The sequence below is a fragment of the Capra hircus genome, chromosome 23, assembly GCF_001704415.2.
Source record: "Capra hircus breed San Clemente chromosome 23, ASM170441v1, whole genome shotgun sequence".
Lineage (NCBI taxonomy): Eukaryota > Metazoa > Chordata > Mammalia > Artiodactyla > Bovidae > Capra > Capra hircus.
In genome coordinates, this window is record NC_030830.1 from 27782692 (window position 1) to 27805784 (window position 23093).

At 40.6% G+C, this 23093-nt stretch overlaps 1 protein-coding gene across 1 annotated transcript in view; it reads left to right on the forward strand.

Annotated features, from left to right (window-relative positions):
* The window catches only part of LOC102188988 (patched domain-containing protein 4), a 56737-nt gene continuing 33883 nt past the window's right edge, over positions 240 to 23093 (forward strand). Inside the window, exon 1 of the mRNA XM_018038656.1 lies at positions 240 to 665. Within this exon, the coding sequence (XP_017894145.1) occupies positions 240 to 665 (426 nt within the window). The remainder of the gene's footprint in view (positions 666 to 23093) is intronic.

Consider the following 23093-nt stretch of genomic DNA (forward strand, 5'->3'; position numbering starts at 1 on the left):
GGTCTCTGTCGGCCCGCCTTGCTGCAACTTGCTGCAGTGTTTGAAAGAGTAGTAGGAGCGCATGGAGGTGGGGCCCGGGAAAGACCCGGCGGAGGAGAAGGGGGGCGCGGGGAGCGCCGAGGGGGCGGGGAGGCGGCGGCGGCTGTGGGGCGGGGGGCCGACCAGGAGCGGGTGAGACTGGGCAGGAGGGGGGGGGGGCGTGGAGAGAAGGGGGGAAGCCCGGCGCTTACACATGTCACATGTGCTTTTTAAGACGGCCGGGAGCGCCTGCGAGCTGGATTCGGTGGAGGATGCTGCGGCAGGTGCTTCGCAGAGGGCTCCAGTCGTTCTGCCACAGGCTGGGCTTGTGCGTGAGCCGGCACCCCGTCTTTTTCCTCACCGTGCCCGCAGTCCTGACCATCACCTTCGGCCTCAGCGCGCTCAACCGCTTCCAGCCCGAGGGCGACCTGGAGCGCCTGGTCGCTCCCAGCCACAGCCTGGCCAAGATCGAGCGCAGCCTGGCCAGCAGCCTTTTCCCCCTGGACCAGTCCAAAAGCCAGCTCTATTCGGACTTACACACCCCCGGGAGGTATGGCAGGGTGATCCTCCTCTCCCCACCCGGGGACAATATTTTGCTCCAGGCTGAGGGGATTCTGCAGACCCATCGAGCCGTGCTGGAAATGAAGGTGAACTACAAGGGCTATAATTATACTTTTTCCCATCTGTGTGTGTTGAGAAATCAGGATAAGAAATGCGTGCTGGATGATATTATTTCAGTGCTAGAGGATCTCAGGCAGGCTGCCGTCTCCAATAAGACAACAGCCAGGGTGCAAGTGAGGTATCCCAACACTAAATTAAAGGTATGCTCCTCCTGCATGCTTCTGCCAGTTAAAGAGGCAGCACTTCATTTTTTGCCCTAAACAAGCAAAGAGAATGCAGAGGTCTCATCCTTAAGACTCAGAAGCTGATGCTTCTTTCATTTTTGGGGGGTGGTGGGAAACGATGGGCAACCGAGTGAAGAAAACAGGCAATAAATGGCATGACTAGATATTAAGCAATTCAAAGCCAAACAAATGCCAAAAATGAGGAAAAAAAAAAAATGGACCAAAAAAAAAAAAAAAGTTGTTTCTGAGACCCTGCAATTACATCTTTGTTCAGGGTTAATAAATCAGTGACTGGAAGGGGGAGGGGGAATCCTGAACAATTTGGGGGATTTCTTTTCATTCTGGGGCTCGATGTATTTCTTATTACTGATTACACATCCCACCTGGTGCCATATCCACCCCTTTACATCTTCAGCCTTGCTTGATTTTGACATGTAGGGAGTTTGTGCTTCGCTCCCCTGCGAGTGTGTGTCTGAAAGCAGTGGGTATGAATGGATTCCAGGAATTATGTGTATGTGTGTTTGCACAGGGAAAGAAGCAGGAATTTTCTGTGTGAAAATGGAGATGTGCAGTTAACTGATGTAGTAGTTAACTGAGTCCTGTTATTTCCTCCCCGCCACACACACAGACACTAAATCCAAACCAAAGCAAGATTATTATAATAGCCCAATAGCAAAAGAAAAAATTCCACAGTCAGCAAAAGTTGCCATGAATGATAATTCTGGCATTAAATAGACAGTACTGTTTAAACTCTCAATTCAGATTTTGTTGCTCAAATGAGATTTTTAAACTCATTCCACACTGTCGGGATTAAGCTGCTGCAGGCAATGAGGCATGCAGTCTCCAGGTGACTGAAGTTTCAGGGACAAATGTGACTTCCAAAAGAGTCACTGCACCATTTGTCTGCTCAGCCCTGAGCAGCTCAGAGGCTGCACAGTCAAGAATTCCCAAGGCAGGTGTTTCCCAAGAAGAAGGAATTTTCTTTCTTCTAATGGGTATGAGGATGTGTGTGTGCTTCTAGGGAAATCATGGAATAGAAGTGATCCCAGTTTCAATGAATGGGTTGCCAGATATAGGAAATTGCTCATATCTCTATTAATTTATTTGATACAATCAGCATCTGTACACAACTTAGAAAAATTAATTTCTCAGGATTTTTGAGATAAAGGGCTCTTTTTCCTGAATTGGAGGAGAAGTTAATGCACTTGGAAACTAGGGATTCCTCAGAAAATCCCGTAACCTGCCTCCTTTTAACATATTGCCCTTGTTTATGGATCCAGAGGCTGACAAGGTTTCAGCCCCCTATTCGCAAGAGCAGCCCCTTGGAGTTTAGTGAGACTAGACAGATGATTCATTAGGTAAGGGCTTGCCTGCCTCACACTTATTGAAAGGAGCATGATAAATCGATGTGGTCGGCTTGCATGCTTTTCATTTCCCAGACCCTTTGCCATCAACACTACTGCTTGCTCAAAAGAAGGATGCGGTGAAGAGGTGATCTTCTTCACCTACAGTCTTTAACTGAGTTCTTTCCTATGTCAAACATTCGGTGTAAAGAAAGGTTTGAAATTGTGACATACTTAAATTTCAATTTGTTTTTCCTATTGCAGTAACTTTGCAGTTTATTAATATGCAGTCTTAACTGAGCCCCTTATCTAGTTTAGTCAGCAGTACTCTCCAGGTGTAAAGGCTCTGTCCAATCAGCCACCATGGGCATTTTATTTATCCAGCAATATCATTATGATATGTATGGTACAAACTCCTAAGGCCTCTAATTCACCTCTTTAATAATGACTGACTGTACTCCTATGATTTACTGGATGCTCTCCTAGGCACATGGGACAAGGCTGGAGCAAGAAAAACAAAGTTCTTACCCTCAGGGGTCTTAATCGTCAATGTCAAGGACCTTCCCTTGATTATCTGTAAGCAGGGACTCTAATCTTTGGATTCAGAGGTTCTCCATCTAAACTTTCTGGCTGATTGGTTGGTTCATCTACATCTTGATAGAAATCAGTGGATAATCATAAAAGAATGGAATAATTAATTACAAAGAGCCATGTAGTATTAATGGAATTATTCTGCTAACCATAACAAGAACAGGAAAATTATGCACTGGCTCTCTGATTTATAAAGCCCTTTTTCTGCTACATTCTATCAATAATATCAATGTGTCCTCCAGTGCATTGGCTTGACTCTTTCTGTATGCAGTCAGGGGGTCCTTAAGCTATTTTTGGGTAAAAGTCTTCTGAGAGGAGTGGGCTTCCCTGGTAGCTCAGATGGTAAAGAATCTGCCTGAAATGCAGGAGAGCCGGGTTCAATCCCCAGGTTGGGAAGATCCCCTGGAAAAGAGAATGACAACTAACTCCAGTATTATTGCATGGAAAATTCCTTGGACATACCATGGGGTCCCAAAGAGTTGTACACGACTGAGCAACTAACACTTTCACTTTCTGAGAGCAGTGGGTTCTCTGAAGCATCCAGATGGAATATCACACATGCTAATGTAACATAAAGTCCAACTGGTGGAATTCCAGGGATACCTAGAATGCTATCAGAGTCTGCGGGGACTTTTAGGTGAAGAACTCCCTCACACAGAGCTAAGTGAGATGGCCCTTTGTTTTGTTTATATGTGATATGGAAATGGTTTTAATTCATATGTGACAGTGATGCTCAAAGAATGTCCCTAGGATGCTGACCCATAGTAAACTTTGAGAAATTCTGTTATATGATATTTGAGAGAAATTTTATACTCACAGTTTTTGGCCCTTTAATTAATGTTGCTTTCGTCTGTTACATTTGGGTCACCAATCTTCCCAACTCTGGCCAGTATGGAAAATTTCAGTGCTGGATAATGCCATTGGTGGGCAGAGAATCAATAGTTGAGGGAAAATACAAAATAAAGAGCAGGGGCAGGATGGTGTGGATAGGAACTGGCCATCTCCTGACACAGAAGGTCAGAGCCTGGAGATAGTCTGAAGATGTATCAACTCTGATTGACAGAAAGCTTTCTGACCTCTTAGGTTATGACAATGGGAAGGACATCTTCCAAATATTATTAAGACACCCAAGTAGTTCTGAGCACAAAAAGGTTTAGAACTTCTGATAAACATGATTATCTTGACAAGGTGATCCAGACAGGCAGGAACACAAAAAGTTGCTGCTATGGAATTCTAAAGAGAGGCTCAGATAAAGCTGATATGAAAAAAGGAGCAGTCAGAATACTACAGAAGAAACATATGCACTTTCAAAAGCTGTGTAGGAAAGGTGCCAGGATTGGAAATCCCTACACCTATATAATAACAAACTCTACAATCGTGCCTGTCATTATATTCTTAATGTTACTATATCCCTGAGCAGGCACAAAGCTCAAGTCTTACATTCCTTCTGTACTCTTCATATCCCCCAAACCCAATCTGTACAGTTCTATGCGGGCAGTATTTACATCATTGAGTAGTCTGTCGACTAATGTGTTCGTTTATACTGTAACATCACAAAGCTATTATCAACCTTCAAACCTCTATAATGTGCTTTTACTTTAAAAATATTCTCTACACTCTCCAGATTTCTATAAATTTTTTGACCCTACTAATTCAGGGGCCATTTTTTCCCACTTATTTAAGCATACATATTGTAGAAATTGATTCAGTGTAGCCAGGCTGAATTTTGAAATTAAACACCTAGTGTTGGAACCAGTCTCCTGATTGAAATGAGACAGGCACTCAAAATCCATAAGCAAGGACTGCTCTGGACTCCAAAACATATTGTCATTATAATTCAAGGGGCTCAGGTGGTTACAGGTAATAGTTCCTTACTTCTTAGGTAGGCCATGATGACCTCACTTTTCCATCTGGCTAGTTCTAAGAAAGTATCAACTTCCATATGTCCCTGTTTCTTTAATTTTGCCGCTGAAAAAGGCCAAGTAATGAAGAAGCATAGAAATGTGGTCCATGACAAATGGTAAGAAAGAAGTGAAGCAATCCCCTGCAGCCTGTCCTCCCCATTAAATTCCATTAATACATACCTCTGAACAGATGTTTAAGTGAAGTATATATTTTCCAAGGTACCACATTTAAGAAGAGAAACAAAGATAGATTTCCCTGCTTCTTAAAAGAGTGTTTCTCTGGGCACATTTTGAGTACATCTTCCTAATTTGGAAGCTGTTGCCATTAATTATTTAGATCCAATCTCAATGGAAGGGCAATTAAAGCCAACATGGAAAGTAAAAACCAAGCATTACTTTTAAAGATTTCCAAGAAAAGCTATTCCATAGACTCCTTTCTCTAATTCATTCTAAAACCTTAAAAACTAGCTATGTCAGGATCTTTTCTTAGATTTAAGTTTGCATTCCTAGTTCTCTCTCTTCATAATAGAAAAAAATCACTACCTTATTGAATGCATAGTCTGTGTCTTAACTGATGTGATATTTCATACACAGCATGTCATTTTTGCAAGTTGATGAATCAGGAATAGTATTTTTATTCCCATTTTATGAGTTGGGAACCTAAACCTAAAGACCAGGAGATTAAGTAAATTTTAAGAGGTCCCCATGGTAGTTCATGTTGGAGCTGGGCTTTAAATCCAGGTCTGTCTGACACTAAAGTTTATATTTTTAACCATGAATACTGTATTGGGTTCTTGCATATCCTGCACCTTTCTCTGTGACAGCAACCCCTTGAACTAAGGAAGAACTAGAGTTGTAACTCCCAAGCCATCTCAGATCCACACTGTGACCACTGCTCTTTCATACCAGTCCCCTTGCTTACTGGAGAGACCAGCCCAGATGAAGGTGCAGTGAAGCTTCTCTTCCCTTACTAACCCACAAGGGAGTAGTGCTTCCAGTCTGGGTAAACTCTGATGTTGACCCAGGTGCTGCAGTGGTAAAGAATCTGCCTGCCAGTGCAAAAGATGCAGGGTTTGATCCCCATGTCTGGAAGATCCCCTGGAGGAGGAAATGGCAATGCACTCAGGATTCTCACCTGGACAAGTCCATGGACAGAGGAGCCTGGCAGGCTACAGTCCCTGGGATCACAAATAGTCGGACACAACTGAGCAGGTAGTCCCTGTCTACCATCCATATTGTACATGGATTTGCCACAAACAATTTAACAGATTCCTTATCAACATGTGACTTCACCTTTCATATTATTTCACATCAACTCAGAACAAACTAATGATCCACTGAGAGTGGGGAAGTCTGTTAGGTGACCGAGTTCTGAGCCAGGGTCTTATGTGCCAGACAGGCTTGACTCCTTCTGTTTAAAATTGGCATCAGGAAAAAGAATCGATGAGATATCATGGGATAATACAATGCAGACTAAATTGAGAAATATTCAGGAGGCCTGAGTTCTGAGCCCAAATCTGTAAAGACCAGTTATGTGACGTTGGACAAGTCTTGTCGTCAATCTGTGCTTCAAGCTCTGGGATTTCTCTGTGACATTCCACCATGCCATAGATAAATATCATCGCAGTGGATCTGGAGATATATTCTAGAATATTTCTTCTCTGGAGTGAAGTAGATGTCTTGATTAGTTAGATTTGAACTATGCTGTTAAGCAGTAATCATAGTTTCCTAACTAACTAGTTGTACATATATTTCCAAGCCACTGTATCAGGATCAGTTCAGGCGTTAAACTTTTCTGAGCAACCAGGTGGGCAAAAATCTTGCCTGGTATTGGGACACAGATTCTGCTCTTTGGCTTCAACAAAGACCTACTTTAAACTAAATTAAGTAAATTTCATAAGTACTTATTCATGCTTCTTTCCATAGTTTTGGAATTCAAAGTTTAAGGTAGAATTTTTTAGAAAGTAGAGAAATGATTTTCTCCCTTCTAATTTTCTTACCCTCAGCTGAGCTGATTCAGTGGTTCAGAACCACCAAGGGCTTGGAGTGGGGAGAAGTCCAAAGGACACACAGAGCAAGACAGAAGTGTAGGAGGGCCTAGAGCCATGTCTACCCCCTAAACAAAGAAAAAAACAAACATTCCTTTGCTCTCACTGCTCTGAAGTATTGCTTTAAACAATACTTAAATTTAATAGCTTTTTCCTTAATCTTTTCTACTTTAATGCTATTATAACTGAAACAAGCTATGGTGTTGTGCTTTTCAAAATATATTGTGTTAGGAGAATATTTTCATTTTAACCCATTAGCCCTCACAGCACGATAGGGCTTCCCTGGTGGCTCAGATGGTAAAGAATCCATCTGCAATGCAGGGGCTGCTGCTGCTGCTGCTAAGTCGCTTCAGTCATGTCCGACTCTGTGCGACCCCATAGATGGCAGCCCACCAGGCTCCCCCGTCCCTGGGATTCTCCAGGCAAGAACACTGGAGTGGGTTGCCATTTCCTTCCCCAGCAATGCAGGAGACTACGGTTCAATTCCTGAGTTGGGAAGATCCCCTGGGGAAGGGAATGGCTACCCACTCCAGTATTCTTGCCTGGAGAAATGTCTATTGGACATGATTGGAACACATTGATTTTATCTCAGTTTAGAGTTGATCGATCTGCAGATGTGTGTACCTATTCCAGATACACCCAGACATTTCTTCACATGCTCAATATCAGCATTTTTAAAGGAGAAATTTGGAAATTCCAAGATTCTGGATTTTCATGAGACAGCTCTAGATTAAACAGCAGGCCTGTTTCTTCCCTAACTTTGTTCACCAGACAGGTCAAGCCCCCTCCGCACGGAGAAGTCGTGGAAGCGACTCCTGTCTCTGGATTGTTTCTGCTAGGCTGCTGGGGGACAGGGAGACAGCTATCACAGTCCTGGCACCCAGAAACATTACGGCAATGCTTCTGACTTAAAAGCGTGCCAAGCTGCATTGTAAGCTACAGAATTAATTTCGTTTCTAAAATCTTTTTCCTCAAAGTGTTGTTTATGGACCAGTGGTATCAGCATCCCTGGGGGAACTCACCGGGAATGGAAATATCCCAGGTCTTGCCACAGACCTACTGACTAGAACCTGTGTTTTAACCAGCTCCCCAAGTGATTCATAGGCCCCTGAGAGTTTGGGAAACTCAAGTCTCAGATGCAAAGTTGACAGTGTTCCCTATTCACAGCTTGAGTTTGAAGTCACATGTGTCGACTTAGACCAAAAACACCCTAATTAAATTGAGTAATTGAGCCCGCACCCATCTCTTGTAGATGTGTGATAGAGACATTAGAGAAATGCCTAGAGAATTATCAAGCAGCTAGTCCACACAGAAAGGCTCACCCTTATCCTCTGTTGTTGGGCCTGTCACCTGGATGAGCTTAAAGCCTATTACTGTCGGTCAATATTTTCCAAAAACGTTGAAATTAAATCTAATCATGTCTTTAAGAAAAAAAATCAGCAGGGATTTTCTCAAGCCTCTTTGCGATTAGTTCACAACAGTAGCAACATTAAGCCCTCGTTAGCCTAATCATGTTAATATTATATGGGAACACAAGGTATGGGAACTATACATAGGCACAAGGGTATTTGGGGAAAGTGAAACACAAAATTAGAGTGGAGTAGATTTTTGAAGTGGCTTTGCAATCCATGCCTTTCTCAGACAGGACTATTATGGCAGAGCCATTCATTGAAATCAAGGCTCATTCTCTGTAATTCAGGGAAATTCAGGGCCTCTGAAAGGTACCTGATGAGCAGCACTTAAAATGAATGAGTCTGTTTAGTTACAGGCTTTGCGTTGGAACAGCCGATGATTTCCCTTCAGAGTTCCCCTCCCTGTAAGTAGAGGCTTCATCTGGGCCACGCTTACTTCCCTCTGCTGTCTCAAAGGCTAAAGACAGAGGATGACTCAGCTTCTGGAAAACAGAAACCTGTTTAAAGGGTTCTTATAGCTTCAGGAGGGTCTTAAAGCAGTTCCAGGTGTTCAGGGTAGATGGAGGCTTGCCTGGACATTGAGCGCTCAGCCTCAAAGTTCTCTCTGCCCTTTGAACATTCAGGTCTGTTCTCTCACCTCACCGGGTTGCTTGATTACGTGGAGGAAGAGAATGTTCAGTTCTGATTGTTACTGTGGATCATACTAAAGTAGGTGAGATGCACCCAAGCTGTTCAACTATAGGTATACCTATGGCTGATTCCTACTGCAGTTTGACAGAAAACACCACAATTCTGTAAAGCAGTTATCCTTCAGCAAAAAAAAGCCATTCAGCTAATGTAACAGATTGAGTCTGCTGCATGCCACGCCCTGTGTTGGGTGCTGGAGACTTGAGTGAAGAACAAAAAGAGACATGATGCGTGACCCTCCGGGAGCTTGAGTCTAATACCAAAGACAAAAATCAGATAAACGTATCATTACAGATTATCACAGAGGAAAACTTCCTGGTGCTGTGAGAGGGAAAATTTCATGGACAGAGGAGCTTGGCGGGCTACAGTCCATGGGGTCACCCAGGACTGAGGACACACACCAACAGTAAGAGGAGGATACCAAGTCGTGGGCTCTTAGAAATGACTTTCTTGAGCAAGGAACTGTGAGCTGATGTCGAGGTTAGATGGTGGAAGCATCTAGTACCTTAGGTACGTTGAATGAAAGCCACTGTGGGTGGAAGTAAAACGCTGTCATGGTGAAGGGGCTAAGGGCTGTGTTGAGAATTTCTTAAGAGTTGGTGTCACACAATTTAGATCAAGATCTGTGAAGCTTGATAGTCCAATTTATATCTTTACTCTGTCCCATTAGCTGTATGACTTTGAGCAGATGTTTTAACTTCCCTGTAACTCAGTTCTATCATCATAACCCTGACTTCTTATCATTCAGTTAGCTAAGTAAGTGTATGATGCTTAAAGAAGGGCTTCTCAAATTCTGATTGTCATCTGGAGATCTTGATAAAAATGTGGATTCTGATTTAGTAAGTCTGGGATGGAGTGAAATTCTACATTTCTAGCAAGCTGAGGCCTCTGGTCCTTGAACCACACTGAGCAGGAAGAGTATAAAGCACTTAGAACAGTACCTGATTGTTTGCAAACTCTTAACAAACGCTCTCAGGCTTAGCTCTTCAAGCACTGATATTCTGCCCTTATTCAGAATTGGTTAATTAATTTTTCTTGTGAACTCTTTTTTAAAATTTATTTTTTATTGAAGTATAGCTGAATTGCAATGTGTTATTTACTACTATATAGCAAAGTGACTCAGTAATAATATATTTATTCTTTCATATTTTTTCTATTATGCTTTATCACAGGATATTGAATATAGTTTCCCGCTATACAATAGGACCTTGTTTATCCATTCTGTATATAGCATTTTGCATGTGCTAATCCCAAACTCCCATTCCAACCTTCTCCCACTCCCCTCCCCCTTGACAAGCACCAGTCCATTCTCTATAGTGACCTCTTGATTAGATGAAAATCTTTTTGTTTCAGTCCTCAAAACTGAAGTTATTTCTATCCTATTATAGTCATTGCTATTTCCTTAGTAAGTAGAGTATGACTGACGGGCATAGATTCCTCTGATTTTTGCTCCAAAGAACTTGAGCTGCCTTAGTTCCGAATATGGCACGTCTTTGCTAAGGACAGTAACAAACAAATAAGGAAACTGAGAGACCTTGGCTTCAGTGTCCATTGGGTCTGGAAATATCTCAGAAGTGGTATATTCTTGTCACTTTCAGCACAGCTAGCCTTGACCCCTTTCTCCCCTCTGGGTTTCTGTGACATTCAGTTTCCCTCTTACATCTCTGATGTCTCTCTGCTTCTTACTGGCTGACTCCCCTTGCTACTTCCATAGTTATAATTATTCCCGTGGAACGGTCTTTTTCCTGGTGTGTTCTCAATATTCTCATTCAGGCCAAACATCAGTTCTCTTCTATGTCTATAACTCTTTGAATGGCATCTCTATTCTGTCGTTTACTCAGGCTCAGTCACTATGATTAACTCTTCCCTTCCCTTGACTCCCACCCAGCCAAGACATATAAACACTAGGAGCTGATTCATTCTAGGCCAAGATGGCCTTTAGATCAATAGCATCCTGATCACCTGAAAGCTTGTTAGAAATGCACGTTCTTGGACCAGATCTGCTAAAACTGAGGAACAAGCCCTCTAGGTGCTTCTGATTCCTGCTGAAATATAACTTCTCTTCTGCAGAAGAGATGTTCAGTCTTGGCTGAGTATAGGCATCATGAGGGGAGATTTAAGAATGTTGATGTGTGGATCTCATCTCCAGAGATTTTTAGTAAAGAGCTGGCATGGACGCTGTAACTTTTAAAATCTCCTCTGTTGATTATAATGGATTACCAAGGTTGAAGACTAAGTTCTCCGTTTCAAATTTATTTTCCTTTTCTTTCTCACTGTCTCTCCCTTGGGTTTTCATTACCTTGTACCTGTTTTATCTAGGTAGTAATCTAATCTCTATCACATGATTTCTCTCACCTGGAACCTAACCTGTGTAATAGGGTCATACATCTCTTGATAATATTTTCCTCTGACCAAATCCTGCAAGAGTTTTTCATTGCCTAGAGGAGAAATGGCAAACTCCTGACCGTAGCCATTGAGAACTTTGCTTAGCCAGGCCTCCAACTTTACGTGCAGTTTCAGGTGGCAGTACATCTTATGCAGCAACCAAACCAAAGCAAACGCACCCTGAATTTTTTTTACCTTCATTCATAATGTTCCTTTTGCTTGGAATTTCTTTCACACAGTCAAATTCACATCTCTTAAAAGTTGCTTTTTCCATGGAACTTCTCCAAAGTGGCTCCAAAGGTAGAAACCACTTTTATACACTTTAAGAGGTACTTTGATGGCAATTTCCTTAATCACACTCTAGCTTGTATTATAGCATTTTAAGAAGTCTTTGTTAAACTGTATGTGCCTGATGAGCTAGTAGGGCTGGTAGCTTTCACTACATACATTGACTTGCCTATGTGGAGCCAGGTGGTATGTGGGGAAGTTGCAAGGAAACAGGAAAAAAAGCCCATTTCAGCCAGCCTCCCCTTCTATCAGTTCAGTTCCGTTGTTCATTCATGTCCGACTCTTTACGACACCATGGACTGCAGCACGCCAGGCCTCCCTGTCCATTGAATCTTGCTCAAACTCATGTCCATCGAGCTGGTGATGCCATCTAACCATCTCATCCTCTGTCATCCCCTTTCCCTTCTATGGCTGTGCCTAAACCTTAAAGAGAGATAGCTACTGGTAAAGTCATCGAGAATTGCCTCTCTGAGTAGTCCTGAGATGCATGAGCCACAAGCAAGACTGATTGGGACTTAGCAAACAAGGGGCCACAAGAGTAGGGAGAGTCTTTCTCCACCTGTACACAGTACATGTGTGACTTCAGCTCAGGAGAGCCTGCAGGCAGGCGGCTTGAACACCTGGTAGGGTTACCAGATTTAGCAAATAAAAATACAGGACATCCAGTTAAATTTGAATTTGGGGTAAACAAAAATCTACATTTTTAGTATAAGTATGTTCTAAAATATTGCATTCTTCACTTTTCTGAAATTCAGATTTAACTAGGCGTCCTGTATTTTATCTGGCAGCGTAGCACAGTGGGAACTCACAGAATCACATCTGAAGACCCACGCACAGACTTCAGAATGCCAGGGGACTAGCACCAGTTCTAATGCACAGGAGTCACCATCAGCCAGGGGGCCAAAGGGCAGAGCATGCAAGCCAATTTGGGAAATAATAAAGATATTAGGGGCTTACCCAGGTGATGCTAGTGGTAAAGAGCCAGCCTGCCCATGCAGGAGGTGTAAGAGACGAGGGCTCGATCCCTGAGTTAGGAAGATCCTGTGGAGAAGGGCATTGCAACCTTCTCCACTATTCTTGCCTGGAGAATCCTATGGACAGAGAAACCTGACCGGCTACAGTCCATGGGATGGCACAGAATCGGACACGACTGAAGCAATTTAGCACAGCACAGCACAGCACAAAGATATTCTCAAGACTCCCAGAATGGGTACAAATTTTCACGGGCCAGAGTTTCTGTCTTATTCAAGTAGAGATGCAAGCAGATGAAATTTAAGTTCCTTTTGATATGACATCATATGTGTACTCTGTCCTGAGGAAACATAACTTACACTGGTCGTTTTAATAGTTCCAAGTCTTTATTTGCTAGTAAAATGAAAATTGAATGGATAAATGAAAGAAACCCATTCAAAGCTGCACTAAATAAATATTCCATTTAGAAGACGTCTTTTGTTTTATATTTTACCTATGAGAAGATGAAAGTATTTATACATAAGTGGAACTATAATTAAAGAAACTAAGTTATAAGATAAATAAGTCTTGGGGGTACAGTGTGTAGCACAGAGACTATAGTTATCAATACTCTATTGTATATTTGAAGGTTACTAAAAGCAGGATGTTAACTAACGCAATATGCAAACATATCAAAGCCTTACATTGTATACCTAAAACTAATATAGTGTGATATGTCACTTCTATCTCAATTTTTTTAAATGTAAAAAAAAAAAAACTGCCCACATTTGCCAGAACCATATCTATATTGAAAACATCAATTTATGATACATAAAATAATTTCGGTCAACAGTATGGTTTCAGAAGAATTTTGTTTGGTTCTTTTTTAAAAGGGTCCCTCAATTACTCAATTTTGAGAATCATTCAATTGGAGAGAGGGATATTTATTTAGCTACCCATGCTAAATGTAGGACTGAAAGTATCATAAGCAGAAATTCAACTTTCTTAGTGGCTCAGATGGTAAAGAATCTGCTTGCGATGCTTGAGACCCAGGTTCGATTTCTGGATCAGGAAGATCCCCTGGAGAAGGGAATGGCTACCCACTCCAGTTTTCTTGCGTGGACAATCCCATACACAGAGTAGCCTGGCAGACCACAGTCCACGGGGTCACCAAGAGTCAGACGTGACACTTTGACACTTTCTAAGCAGAAATACTAAAGGTCATAAAATGTAAAGTAAGAGATTTTATCATTTCTATTCATGTGATGGTAAAGAGTGAAATTGATTTCTTAAAACTAAGGGAATTGGTTAAAAAAGTGAGCAGAAGTCCTATGTCAGAAAGGAAGAGAGGGAGGGAGAAAGAAAATAGATGATACAGCAGGTTAGTGAAAATTTGTTCAGTGAGAATATTAGCAAGCCAAAGCTAAACCCCTGGACAGGATCGGTTACCCTTTCTGTGTATGAAATGTGGCATTAAAATCAAAGATGAAGCATGCTCTTAAACGTCTGTGCACTAGCACAAGCACATGGACTATTTAGAACCCTTCTTATTTTTCTTTAAGATTATCAAGCTTGTTTTAATAACCAGATATGTTTTTATTGGGCTGTTGTTATCCTCTCTTGTGACATTTGCTCCACTCAGAAAAATAACAGTCTTTAAAAAAGGATCATTTGAACAAAACTGTTATAATTACCCTAAAAAAATAATTTAATAATAGGTAATGAGTCCCCCATCCCTGCACTGATAAACTTTCTGTTTGTAATTTAAATCTGCAAGTCACCTTTTATTTGTAAAGTGAGAAATCACCATCCTGTTGCATATTTTAATCAATTTTTTTTGTAAACTTATATAATTACATATGTATAGTGAAAGTGAAGTTGCTCAGTCATGTCTGACTCTTTGCGACCCCATGGACTGTAGCCCACCAGGCTCCTCTATCCATGGGATTTTCCAGGCAAGAGTACTGGAGTGGATTTCCATCTCCTTCTCCATTACATATGTATATATGTACATACATTCTTTTTTTTTTTTTCCTCATTTCACATTTCTTCCTTAGAAAGAAATGGGAAGGACTTCTCTGGTGATGCAGAGTGTGCCGGTTGGATACCCTGATAGGGGAACTAAGATCCCATATGCCTCCTGGCCAAAAGGCCAAAAGATGAAACAGAAGCAATATTGTAAAAGAAATGGGTGAAAAGTCTAGCATGTCATTTCTCCCTTCCCAGGATCAAGGTGTTCTTGCACAATGCAGTTTGGGGGATGATTTCTCTAGAGCAGACTCCTGGGTGGGCAAGGCAGAGCCTGAACAACAGAGCGTGAGGTTAGGGTCGGTGGGCACCAGTAAGTGCCCCTGGAGACAGACACCCTGCTAAGCTCCCTGGGGGGCCTGAGGAGCTCAGTGGTTGCACTAGTTTGCTGCTAAGTCACTTCAGTCGTGTCCGACTCTGTGCGACCCCACAGACGGCAGACCACCATGCTCCCCCGTCCCTGGGGTTCTCCAGGTAAGGACATTGGAGTGGGTTGCCATTTCCTCCTCCAATGCATGAAAGTGAACAGTGAAAGTGAAGTTGCTCAGTCGTGTCCGACTCCTAGCGACCCCATGTATTGCAGCCTACGAGGCTCCTCCGTCCATGGGATTTGCCAGGCAAGAGTACTGGAGTGGGTGTCATTGCACTAGTTTAATGACCCCTTTTTGTAGATCAAGCATACCTCTCTAAGGGAATAGCACACAAAACTGGTACTAGCTGCTCGACTTTATTATCATTACATTCTTTTCAACCACTGTTCCCTTGGGGATTATTTTTAAGGGCTTAGATCCTTTCTAGGCTATGAAACTTTAGACATCTTTTATCAACTAATCACATCAGCGTGTCTCTTGTTAAGCAATGTTCGCTTACATTTTGAGTTAATTTATTTCAAAATGTTGTTTATAAACTGATGTTATCCTACTCGTCTTCCTGACAGAAAAAATATTTTGGTAGTTGGTAACTAAATTGACATAAGATTTTTACTTCCCTTCTTGCGCTCAACTCTGCATCCTTGAGTTATTGATGATGTTAAAGTTATAAGCATTGACAGTGTGGCCCATTTAGCTTAAAACAGCATTTTTTTTTTTGAGGTAGGTCATAGTTTTTAATGGATTGAGATGGAGGAGGCTCAAATTGATTTAGCCCCTCTTTTGAAATTATTAAATAATGATGAAGAGGGTAGTAAAAAGGAAATAGATATATGTGTGAATCTAATTCTATCATTTATTACTGTATGACCTTAGATGTGTTATTTAATGTTTTTGTCCCAGTTTTTCTATGTAAAAAAGTATTATTAATATTTTTTACATGACACTAAAAGTATTTTTATTATCTACTCTCCATATTTTGAAATTTTCAGACACTTAGTGGTTTCTTAATAAATTGTAACTTTTTAATCTAAATCAACATCATAAAAACACCAAGTGAAAACTCTCTCACAATCTTATTGACCAATTTTATAAACAACTGATTTCCAGTCTTTGTGAAGTACATAGATGCTATACAGAGTACATGTCTTTCTTGAGACTGTTAAATTTTTCCATAAAAATTTACATAATTATTATTTTTTGTAGCTCAAAAGCCTGGCAAGTGATTATAGCATAATTTACTTAATTGTTCATTTACTGTTATCTTGAGAGTAGAGTAGGACTGTTTTTGGAGCTGATTTCCACATTCCTTAACAGACAAAAGGAAGAAAGCAAAATATCCTGGCTTGTCAACAGAAGCTGGAGAAAAAGAGCATTTTCTTATGTGATTTAAAATGTCGCTTTCATAAGTATATGCACTTATGCAAGCATGATACAAATTTAGGTCAACAAGTTCCAGGGGAGCAGGTGTCCCAAGAAAAACCTTGGATAGAAATTAGAAGGACCTGATTTATTTATAGACCAACTACAAAATGCTGTAAATTGCTTTGTTAAGGACCACATCCAAGAGTAAGCTTATAAGAGTACCATGTGGCTTGTCCTATTACAAAGTAATTTTTAGTGCTTTTCATTTGGTATAGCTCAATGATTCTCAAAAGGAACACTTCAGGAACTTTCCTATTAAATGATGTCTGGGTTCCTTCCTCAGACCAACTGAATCAGAATCTCTGGAGAAGGGACCTGAGAATTGGTGTTTTCTTAAGCTCTTTGTATGATTCTAATGAATAACCAGGTTGAGAAACACTGAGAGACCTTAGACCAGAAAAAGATCCTCCTGTCCTACTCACCTCCTTCACAGATTCATAGGATGAAAAGAAAAGAGAATGATACCGCTTCCTTTGACCTTCCACTTCAAGTCTTAATCTGGGGTCTCAAAAAAGAGAGCATTTGCCTTGACACAATCAATCACAGTACCATTTCCTTGGCACGTAAGCTGCCTCCACAAGAGCTCTGTAGCTAAAGTAAACAACTTCATTCTCTCTTGTAATTCCCTAATCCGATATTGATTGGCCAGAAATATGATGTCTTAATCATTTTGCTCTGTTCCAAAGATGTCCAGGATTGCCAATCATTGGTATCCCTTGACACTTTAGAAGGCATCCTTTCTTAATATCCTTCTTCCAGGAGATTAATAAGAAAACCTGTAAATATTTATTATTATGGTGATAGAGCCAAAGGAAATTACAGGCTTTCAATTCTTACTAAGCTGTTGTTAGCTCCTTGATTTCCATTGTGTGTGTGTGTGTTAGTTGTTCAGCCGTGTCCGACTCTGCGTCCCCATGGACTGTAGCCCATTAGGATGACCTAAATCCCTTCATATCCTGAGACAGTGTTTGCTGCTTTGTAACCAGTTCATTAATACTATTCATTTTTAGTCCATTCTTGTAATAAGCATGTAGTAGGAAGGCAATGGCACCCACTCCAGTACTCTTGCCTGGAAAATCCCATGGATGGAGGAGCCTGGTAGGCTGCTGTCCATGGGGTTGCTAAGACTCAGACACGACTGAGCGGCTTCACTTTCACTTTTCACTTTCATGCATTGGAGAAGGAAATGGCACCCCACTCCAGTGTTCTTGCCTGGAGAATCCCAGGGATGGGGGAAGCCTGGTGGGCTGCCGTCTCTGGGGTCACACAGAGTCAGACACGACTGAAGCGACTTAGCAGCAGCAGCAGGAAATAAAGAAATATGTTTTGCATAAATGAAGGATCAAGTGAATTAACTATCTGGCTTTTTAATTGTCCCATATTAAGCTTTAAAGATCTTCCCAGGTGGCGCTAGTAGTAAAGAAGCTAAATGCAGATCAGAGATGCAGGTTTGATCCCTGGGTCAGGAAGATCCTCTAGAGGAGGGCACGGCAACTAACTCCAGTACTCCTGCTTGGAGAATCCCATGGACTGAGGGACCCAGCAGGCTCCAGTCCATGGGGTGGCAAATAGACAAACGGAAGTGACTGAGCACACTCAAGCTTTGAGAGTATCATGTTAAAGAATTTCCAAATACTCTCAGTCTTAACTTAGTCAAAATTTACTTAATCTTCAACCAAATCCCATACCTTCTATCTTTTCATCTGTGAAAATACTATTATCCTTTCCTAGATGCATGAGTTCTGGGAAGGCTAACTATCTCTAGTTTTAGCAAGCTTGAGATGTCTAACTCCTTCACAAACGGATCTTGGCACCCCCAGATCAATGTGGCAAGCCCATTCATATAAAACAATATTAACACGATGTCTAATTACAGAAAAAGTATGTTCATTAAAGTGCAATGAATATTTAAAGTAGTTCAAACTACAGAGGAGCCATAAAAATCTAAGTGCCCTTCCTGGGTCAGTAGAAAGCTTTCCATTGGCATCCCAGTGGGTTCACAAATCTTATACTCCCTCTCTTATTATTTTTAAATGGCAATTATAAATCACTTGATACAGTGAGGTGAAAGGATGTTTTCCGCATCAATATGAATGATGTGGGTATGCACCACTGGCCACCAGTACCTGGAAATTATACATTGCAAAAGGAAAGCCAAACATTTGGTGTCCCACTATCACTTTCATATTAAATATTTTATCTTTAGCAAAAAATAAAAGTATTTTACAGAGTTGAATCCATACTTATATTTTGCAGAACCATATATAATCAAGTAAGGAATTGACCTTTCTCTTATTTACTGCTCTAGAAGAAAGTATTTTTTTACTTTTCCTTACTTTTTCACAAATAGTTACTGTGACATGCCTTAAGGGAGTTTGACCTAATCCTTGTTTTGTGTGCACATATTTTTACAAGGCTTCATTGAAAGATATCTGGGAAGGTTATCTAACCTACATGTTTCAGAAAGCCCTGTTATATATAATTGCTTCAATAAACTACTCACTATCTCTTCAGAAGAAAATTACTCCTCATATCTATTTAAAACAGGTATTTCTATTTGTTCTTCCTTCAGTAAAAAAGAAAACTGGTCTTTGCTATCATTTTTTAATCATCCTATGACCTTGGAAATGACCATTACTTTCTCTTGGACTTCTGTTTAATTGAATACTCTCTTCTGCGTAGACCTCATTTGCTACTACACAACCTATTTGTTTTTAGCAAACTTTTAGCTTTTGGGAAATTGATGTCTCCTGAGTTTTGAACACCTATGTTCGAAAGATATACAAATTATCTTTCCTGATCCAAACATTCTCTCCGTATTTGTCTTACCCCAGTGAATCGCTTTTCTCAATAGAAATGTATGCTATGCTTATATTGTTTCAGACACTGGGCTAGGTGTTGGAGTTATAGAGAAAAGTTACAGACCCTCTGTTTCTAGAAACCTACAGTCTAGTGAGGAAGGAGAGCAAGTAAATGGGAAAGTAGCAGTAGAGCATGGTCACTTGAACTTAAAGATTAGTTCAAAATTATTCAGAGCCCAGAAAAGTCCAGAACTGGTGTTGCATTAGATTCAGAATCCTCCAGGGCTCTCTAATAAAAACAAATACTCTTTACTGGTAGGAGAGGTCTCTCAGGAATGCTTATTTCAATTGGTAATAAATGTTTTATTTTTTGAAACGTATTCATTAAAACTAAGGTCAGGGGAGAGCTGCTTTCTGTCAGCAGGGAAATGTTTTGCCATGATCGGTTACTCTGAAGGTTATGAAGTCAGCATAAAATCCCAATAATGCTGTAGACTTAAAAAATGGATACAAAGCAGAAAAATTTTATGGGTATGGACCAAGAAATATCAAAATGAAAAACATGAGGGTTGCTCATCTTCCTCAAGATCTGGCCAGAAGATTGTGGGATACTAGAACTTTCCACGATCCCCTCAAATCCTCCTACCCTCAGATCTTTCTTCCCAAGTGAGAGTAACTGGTAAGGTAATTGTGTGATTATTTAACCAGCAAAAATAAAGGATCTATGCAAGTACAAGAGGGTTGTTTCACGATTTATTAAAGATGTCTTGTACTTACATAGATGCATCATTTTGCTGGCTAAATAATCCCACAGTTACCTTAACAAAATCGTAAAACCACTGCTAAAACGCTGAGCATTTTTAATAAGGACAAAGAATAGGTTAATTCTTACTTTGGGGCGGGAGGGATAATATCTGATTTAATAAACATCTCTGACTTAATGCCTGCTTGGATGGTAAATCAGCAATTTTGTTTCCACTAAACAAATGAGTTAAATCTCTCTGGAACAGGATAGGTAAATAAAATCAACAAAATGTATCTCACATCTTTGCTGATTGAAAGGATGTTAGATGTATGCTTCGGAGAGTTAATGTTTATATGCAAATTCTAGGACTTTAAGTCTCTGTGTTAAGAAACATAAAATGAAAATGTGCCTTATTTTTTTCATATGATTTTTTGTACTAACAAAGTGAAATGGGACATTAAAAAATCACCCGGTGAATTCAATCTTTATGGATAGAAAATCAAGACATAATTGTCTGACTGTCCTAAAGCCACACTTATTTTGCTCTACTTATCTTAGTAATTACTAGTTCTCTGAGATTTTGTTGTTATTTGTTGAATTCACACATGGTACGACTGAAAGTTGGCAACTCTCTTTCTTTGAATTTTTTGGAGGCAAGGATAGACCATGGCGTTTGTGATGAAGGTCCATTGGAACAGTCCCACCATATAATGTGAAAGAGCCAGGACTCTTATGGGGAGCTGCTACCTTTCCAGATAACAGGCAGGAATTCATTTGGTTCTCACCAGCAGCCGAGTGAGGTGCTACCTTATATCTCTTCACAAGGAGGAAACTGAGGCACAGATGGTTAGTTAAGTAACTTGTCAAAATTCATTCAGACAACAGGGAGCCTGTATCCTTATTGCAGTGCCAACCACTCTTACTCCTATAACCACTGGCCACACAGTTGACTGCTGGTCATATGGGTCTCTCAGTCTCTAGCTTGGTTGTACATAATATTTCTAAGGTTATTCCTGATGGTTTTCATGGGAAACTCAAGATTAAAAGTGGAAAAGGACTCACAGTATCATCAAATTCATCCTCACCCAAAACTAATAAAAGTATATTCCCCATAGCATTTCTTTTCCAAAGCAATTTAGGCAGTTTTATTAAGTTCAATTTATGTGTACCTCACTTAATTGATCGAATTTCTGGCACTTTCTTGGAATAGCTCTCTAAAATCCTAATAAACCTAATATCATGACACTTTTCTATTATAAAACTCTCTCTCTTTATTATGGTGATTCATTATTCCTTTTTCTATTAACAACTTAAATTGACCCTAAATAATTCTTCTTTTTCTAATATGTCATGCTGATTCCCAGTTTTTTAGAAGACCAGAAATCAAAGCCCACATCCCAGTTTTGTGGAATAGGAGCCATTGTAAATAGAAACATATTTGATGTAATTTTTAAATGACCTCTTCCTGCCCCAAATTTAGACTGGAGGAAACTGGCAGCTAATGTTCTAAATTTTATTTAGTAACCACTATGCTGAGGGTACCCATAATATTTGAAGACATGATAAATAAACATTGATAGAGTTCTTACTATGTGCAAAGTCAGAGTTGACTGTGTGTTTCTGAAGCAGTCTTCTGTCCCTACTAGCAGGGAATTTACAACTTCATTAACATGTCACATGTGTACATTGAGTGTATAAGGCAGTAAGTGCCCAGTGAGAATGCAGACACTGCTTGCTATAGAAAGGAGTTAGGAGCATATCTTTTCCTAAACTTTAAGGATGAAGTAGGATTTGAGCTAGTTCCAAAAGCAAAAGTTAGAGTCAGCTGAAGAAGTATAGGGATAGCTCTTGAGACAAAAGAAGAGCAAGTCTGTAGAGTGTGTCCACTGGGTGGTAAGTCAGCCTTTTTTTTTTTTTTTTTTTGCATTAAACAAATGAGAATTATTTTCTTTCCTCGAACTGGCCCTGGTAAGCTAATTAGACTTATAGAAAGCCCTTTTGAAACAGTGAATTATAGGACTCCCTGAGTATGCCAAATTCATGAGAACTGAAAAACTGTGGAAGATTTCTAGGTACTCTGGACATTGAGTGGGATAATTCTTAGTTGTGTGGCAGTTCTGTACATCATAGGCTTCTCTGGTGACCCAGATGTTAAAAAAAATCTGCCTGCAATGCAGGAGTCTTGGGTTTGATCCATGGGTCGGGAAGATCCCCTGGAGAAGGAAATGGCAAATGCCATGGATAGAGGAGCCTGGTGGTCTTCAGGCCATGGGGATGCAAAGAGTTGAACACGACAGAGCACTAACCCTTTTTTCACTTTCTGTGTATCATATGGTGTTTAGGGGCATCCCTGCCCTTTATTCTGTAGATTCTGGTAGTATTGGCTTTCTCTCCCAAGTTGTGACAGACAAAAACAGTGTCTCCAGATAGTAAGCATCCAAAGGGTGCAAAATTGCTCCCCACTGAGAACCAGTACTCTAATTATTTGAACATGGAAGGAAAGAGTCCTGTTAGAATTCTTCCCACCTTCTGTAACACAGACCATCAGGAAAATAGTCTTTATCTAACCTGAAGCCCTCATAGTGCATGTTGTAAATCCTCTTCTTCAGTGGCCGGGGAGCATGTGCCTTGCATGTCAGGGGTACACAGCCCACTTGGCATGGCGTCAGGCTTTTACCTCCAGAGAATGTCTAGGATGCCTAGTGAAATCCACAAAGACATGCTCGCCAATATCTCTTCTCGGAGGAGGAGAAGCTCTTCAGGCTTGTTCACTTGTCAAAATTGTAGTCCATTTTAGATTAGAAACCTATTTCAATTGTAAATTCCATTGGTGGGAGAAGCACAGCATTTAGGAGCAAGCACAGCTGGTGCTTCCTGGATGTTAAATAATTCATCTTCCTCATTTTTGGAGAGTCAGAAACAGCCATGGTGAGATGCTAAATCCTCAAGGTAATATTGCAAAACCTAGTTCTTGGCAGCAAGGAGGGAAAAGGCCTCCTAAATCACAGAAGCCATCCTCCACGGCTTTAGGGGAAGCTGGAGAGAGGATGCGATTTGCTAACTTGATTTTTTCCCCATTTTGGTAACATGGGGAAGATAGGTTTCCCTGGGAGAATTTTATGAGGCTCCGTTAAGCAAAATCAGCCTTTCCACATTTTATACGTTGTCATGCCTGTGTCACCCACACTTATAGTTCATTTTTCAAGTGAAATACTTTGACCCTTCTAAAATATATTTTCCCCAGAAATCAGAAA